This window comes from Mycetomoellerius zeteki, unplaced genomic scaffold (assembly GCF_001594055.1).
Source record: "Mycetomoellerius zeteki isolate Tzet28-1 unplaced genomic scaffold, Tzet1.0 scaffold113, whole genome shotgun sequence".
NCBI lineage: Eukaryota > Metazoa > Arthropoda > Insecta > Hymenoptera > Formicidae > Mycetomoellerius > Mycetomoellerius zeteki.
The window spans coordinates 2062397-2068705 of record NW_017256051.1 but is presented as its reverse complement, the minus strand read 5'-3'; the positions used below and the strand labels follow the sequence as shown (position 1 = coordinate 2068705).

At 41.9% G+C, this 6309-nt stretch overlaps 1 protein-coding gene across 1 annotated transcript in view; it reads left to right on the top strand.

The window, feature by feature from the left end:
- Positions 1 to 3971: 3971 nt before the first annotated feature.
- The window catches only part of LOC108728158 (doublesex-Mab related 99B), a 17406-nt gene continuing 15068 nt past the window's right edge, over positions 3972 to 6309 (top strand). Inside the window, exons 1-2 of the mRNA XM_018456574.1 lie at positions 3972 to 4241; positions 6099 to 6273. Coding sequence (XP_018312076.1) covers positions 3972 to 4241; positions 6099 to 6273 — 445 coding nt within the window. The remainder of the gene's footprint in view (positions 4242 to 6098; positions 6274 to 6309) is intronic.

The window sequence follows — 6309 nt, the reverse complement described above, 5'->3', positions numbered from 1 at the left end:
TCTATTAGAGTACAAATTTAAAAAATATTACTTTTTATTGAAATATAACTTTTTATCCAGATGGTCAACTGTCTCTAATTTTTTTGTATTACTTTTAAATGCAATTTAGAATAATCTGTAATTTTTTCAAGTAATTCTTAACATATTGCATTTGCCTTACAATCTTCTTAAACGTGTCGCTTGATTTAAAATCCATATTGTACATATTTTGAATAACTTCAATTAAGCGGGCTAATAAAATTTATTTATAAACGTATCAACAATATTTTACCGCGTGTATATACATTATACTGTGTATAAAAGACATATTTTTAATAGGATTTATATGAAAATTTTTAATTTATATTGAAGTGATCTCTCAGATTCTCTCTCGACCGTATCTATCGAGCAAACAGGTTACATATTATATATCTATATAACTGTTACGGCGGCGGTACGCTGACAATAAAAGCTAGGGAAGCTCTTAAGATCGAAGCGTCCGCGCGTCATATATATGTATAATATAAGCACTTCTTACCTGCGCTTTTCTTCCATACGAGGCTTTTACGTGGCGACACGTAAATCTAATCTAATCTCCGATCGCGGCTGTTATTCGACCAACCGTCCGTACAGTGTCAGGGGTGAATTCGACGTTTGCAAACATCGTAATTCGATGCTATATTGCCGCGATTTCGATCTCGATCGCGCTATTTATCCAAGGGTGCACACGATCCGCGGGAAATCTCGAGTGGGCGTAGGCGAACAATACCTATATATATATATATATATTCCGCCAAGTAACTTGACTTGAATCTGCAGATGAGATAAGTCGGATACTTTCGGAAACATTTCAAGAGTACGAAGAATTCAAGAATTCGTGGGAAAAAGATTTTACAACGAAATTTAACGGTAGTTTTCATCAAATGCTAAAGGAGCGCGACTTAATTGTAGCTATAGACATATAATATGGCACGTATTGACTGTCAAATTGCTTTTTTATAAAATTACAATCACAATTTTGCAATTCTTGAAATCGATTTCGTCAGGAGCTTAATTGGCTTAATCTTCTAGTCTGGAGGAAAGTGAACAACTTTTGATGGATAATTTTCATTCACTTTATACGATTTCTCCGATTTTGCGTTTCGGATTTCGGGACGATGCATGTACAAAAGTACATGCATGATACTTTATGAACGGGCATGTATTGGCGAACCTATTGGTTTATTGATTTTCCCATCGGCATGTACGTTCACTTTGAGTGGCCGATGTGCGAGAGTAAAAAAGGTCCGTGTCTGTGCTGTATATAGATATACGCCGACGTCAACGAACTCTCTCCCATTTGGAATACATTTTTTATTATTGCTCAAATTTGCCGTCAAATGAAAAATGCTCTTCCCATGAGCGTCATCGAAAAAAGTCATTTCCCGTCGCGATTGTATTTATGCCTCCTCGTACACACACACACATACACATACACACACGCACGCACACACACATATATATATATGACACTCTCGATGATGCTCGCAGCAGACGTATTCAATTTCATCGATTGCTAAATTACAATGTGGATAATTTGACCGAGTGGAAATTGCGCGTGACGCGTTATTACGTTACGATTTGCGACAAGTACAATTATTTATACCCATGATAATAATTCAGCGAGCCGCCCGTAAAAAGGGCGTATGGAAAATATGAAATATATTTGGTACGTGATGGACAATCGTGTTTTTCACCCTTTTGATCTTTCAGATTTATTCTAGAGAAAAAAACCAATGGACCCGTTGACGATTTTGTGAATCTTTTTTATTAAGTCCTTCCCTCAGTCTCGTTGTTATTACTTGTATACATATACATGTACGTCCTTCTTGTAGGAATGATCTCGTGGATTTATACATATATGTACATTCATAAACCATAATATATCGTAGTATTTGTTGGAGCTAACTGCAGACATCACTTGTTGTTACTTGTATTTTTCGAGCTTAAACAAAAGGCTCGGAAACGTGAACAACTTTTGTACACGTCTACATTACATATATCACGCGTGTTAGGGCTAGATAGGGTAAGGGTAAGTAGGTAGGTAGGTAGGTAGGTAGGAGGGTAGGTATAGAAACGTAGCGAGATACGGGATTCAAATCATAATGCGCACAATGCTTTTATTCTATTCTCATTGCGGGGTAAATAACATCTGTACATTAGATCACTATAAAATCGGCCGCCATTGGTGAAACGACAATGGGGCTCTGCTCTCCTTCTCCCTCCTCTGTTCTCTATTCAAATCTCATTGTACAATATGATTCAAAGAAGACTCGTCGCGATGACGGTGTTGGTTGCGGTTTATAGACCGTATCCAACGAAAGAGATCGAATGGGAGAGAGAACTGGCGAAGGGGGAAGAAGGAAGGCAGAGAGAGAGAGAGAGAGAGAGAGAGAGAGAGAGACCGAAATAAGGAATATGTACGAAAGAAGGAAAAAAAAAGAAGGAAAAGAAAGAGAAGACACGTTTCTCGAGAGGGAGAGAGGCGTGCGTGGTTAAGAACAGTCGGCTGAAACAAAAGGCGGAGCGTGGAGAAACGTCTGAGCATCGCTTCGCATTGTGTTTTATGCTGGAACGGGTTTTAAATAAAAGAGTAATGTGTTTGTCCGTTGCCACCACCGCCACCGCCGCTGCCGCCACTACCACCGCCACCACCACTACCACCACCATCACCACCGCTATCACCACCACCGTTACTACTATGATTGCCGCCGTCGCCTCCTCCGCCACCGCCACCAACACCATTACCAACACCACCACCACCACCACCACCATCACACCGTCACCATCCCATCATCGTCACCAGCATCATCACCATCACCGTCGTACGGAAGATACACACGGTTGACTTGGGGGTGAGTGGGCAAAGGTAGGTAGGTGGGTACGCGGCTAGGTATGTCCCCCTTTCACTCCACAGCAGATATAAACTCTTAACATCTCCGTTTGGTACAGCGCGAGCCTGCCAATCGGCGGGCGGTAGAGGCGTGGCTGTGGCTCGGTGAGGCCTCGCGTTTGGCCGAGGTCTCGGGGTGGAACACTGTGGCACAGTGTTTTATTTCGCGCTCGCGTGGAGTATGGAGGGGATCGTTAGTTTCTGCCCTATCTCCTCCCTCCCCGAATCCGAACAGGAAACTGAACGTGGATTCCGTCTCTGTCTCCTTATTCTCTCTCGTACGTTCTCCTCTCCCTACGCAGTCCCTACCGTTAGACTGTGGCCCCGTTGAGCTCCCACTTTGCTGCCGCGCCACATTACTACCGCCTCTCCGTCTATCCGCGCGCGCTACCTGAATCGACTCACCCGGGATGCTGCAATTGTTGACAATGCCGGCGAGCGAGTGAGAGGGAGTGAGAGGGGGCGAGAGCGTGTGTGTGTCACGGGATGCGATTCGAATCCGCATTTCGGCCCCCGGCAGCCGAACGAGAGGGTGTTGTTCTCCGTACGACAGCCGTGTACCAACTTATGGAAGAGCAGGCGCGTGCGCGTCTACTATTGCAGGCGCTTATGCATTGCCATTGCTCCTGCCGCGAACGTAACCAGTCGTAACCAGTCGTAACGGTAGAAATTTTGATGCCATGTCTCGATTGCGGTGGTGCGCGTAAAGGCCTGATTGTCTCCGATCGGGTCCTGATTCACGCGATCGCGGCGGGTGCATCGAGATACCGAGAAGGTATCGTCGACAGAGAGGGGGGGAGGTGTGGAGGCATCCGTTTGGACGTGCCCTCGACATGGGGATAAGTGTCATCGAGGACGCGGTTAAAGTTTCGCGCCCGGCTCGGATCATCTACGGCGCGCGGTGATCGCTGCAAGTGATTGCGCGGAGCAGCTTCTACGATCGCATCGCCACCGCGGACGAATAAGTACGCCCTCGGAGAGTGTCCGTTGAGCTCCTGACTCCTGTTGACGTTGACGTTGACGTTGACGAGTGAGCCATTAACGTCGAGCAGCTGTGATCATGTCGTTACCCCGCGGCGTCGGTCTCGGCGTCGACGTGGGCCAACTGATGCAACACCAGCAACAGCAACAGCAACATCACGTGCTGCCGGCCGCGTTCTTCTTGCGCGCCAGTGCCGAGAGGTATCAGCGGACCCCCAAGTGCGCGCGATGTCGTAATCACGGAGTTGTGTCCGCGCTCAAGGGACACAAGCGCTATTGCCGATGGCGGGATTGCGTGTGTGCCAAGTGCACCCTTATCGCCGAGAGACAACGCGTCATGGCTGCTCAGGTAAGATTTCCCCGGAATCTGCTTTACGCGAAAAACCTCTTATTTTTTAACGCGACTCAACTTTTTTCTAAACCGTTTATCACCGTCAAATTTTTCTGTTTCTCAAAAGGAAGACTATTTTAAATCGTTTTGAAAATGCAAACTTTTTCTACTGCAGGGATTTTACTTGCAGACTTGAAAAAATTATCGGCGCATATAGTGCACGATTGTAATTCCGGCATGTAATTTTGATTATTTTGAAGAAATAAAAAAAAGAACGTTAAGAGACCATTAATTGTGATAATTTCCATTATTGCAATTAAATATAAAAGGAATTTTTATCTGTAGCGCAACACTTATTTTAATTTCCAGAGAGAGAGAGAGAGAGAGAGAGAGAGAGAGAGAGAGAGAGAGAGAGAGAGAGAGAAATATATCTTGTAATTTTTTGTAAAATATGGAAAAATACACGAAATTCACAAATAGGATGACGTTTTACGAAACATTGAAAAAGATATTTGAATCTTACATTTCCACTAGAATCTTAAATCTTATATCTATTGTAATAGTGGTTTGTTGCTTAAATTTCTGTAAAAAAATGTATTAATATATATATATATATATTATAGAGCATACATTACCTACTTCCTTACTTCAAAAGTGACATAATTTAAAAACCGTGATTTTTCAATTATTATTCATAGATAAATTAGGTTAATATTATCTTATCGATCATCAAAAGTTAATTATAATAACATATCTTTAATAATGGTCAAAACTCAGAAAGAATGATTTTTAAGGGTTATTATACTAGAATGACAAAAATGATGTCTGGTCGTGTTAAAAACATTTTTTTGCCGATATTATTTGATTGGTCAATATTTTCCTGTCAAGTTGAAAATAGTTTATTCCTTTTCTGAAAAACTTAATTTTTTAAATTGTGTCATTTTTTAAGTAAGGGAGCAACATGTATGCGATATTAAAATTTAGAATAGAACGTATCTGAAAAGTGACTATTAATATATAGAATATAATCAAACATATCAAGAGATTTCATTATCATCATAATGACGGATGAATACAGTTGGAGGATGGGCAAAAGTATAAATACGAAAAAAAGTTTAATTTAATTTTTATTTCCTTTTTTGGAGCATCAATTTATAATTTCAAATCGTCTCTCTCACTATTTTGTTCCTCTTCGCATTGTATCAATGTGTTGTTAATAAATACATAGATTATATATTCTACTTTCCTTTACAAGCTATTACTAACAGAGATTTGTAGACGCAGGTATCAATATAGCCGTCAAATCATGGATACAATTACTACTAGATCAGAGGGGGAGAGAGAGAGAAAGAGAAAGACCGAGTGAATTGTAACACTATACACATACGTGAGAACTGCGTGAGTGCTGTTAATATGATCGCGGCTTATATTCGACTCAGTTCGATTTTACTTAAATAAATCTCGATATCCTCGATTTTTGCAAACGTCTAATTTCCTCTAACAGAATAATCACAATACGTAAATGTGATTTTTTTCACGTACTTGTAAAGTGTGCGTGCGCGCGCGCGTGTATAAGAGAGAGAAGCAGAGAAATATTCTATAGTGTAGTATTTGTAATTTTAATTACGTTTTTTTTTACTTATTACGAGATTACGAGACTTGAATTGAAAATAAATAATGTTACGATATTTTCTTCGGAATACTCGTATGAGAGTATTCAAATACACACAATGTATGCGTGTCAAAGAGGATATTCTTTATTATACAAACTTTTTTTGTGCGACAACTTAATTGATATCGCTTAATGACGATATTAGCGAATTTTACACAATGTTTGTCATCGTTCTCAAGCGAGGAACAATTAAATTGTTTCAGGTCGCGCTGAGACGGCAACAGGCCCAGGAAGAAAGCGAGGCGCGCGAGTTGGGCCTGCAATTGCAATACAATGCCGGCAGCTGCAATACTGCCCCGGTTCTACCGGCGAGCACTGGTGCGACGCCAGCTGGTAGCCCGCCCCCGCACCCGACGGCACACGTAGCGAGTCCGACGGGTCTCGCGATACCGGCGATACCGGCGATACCCGCGG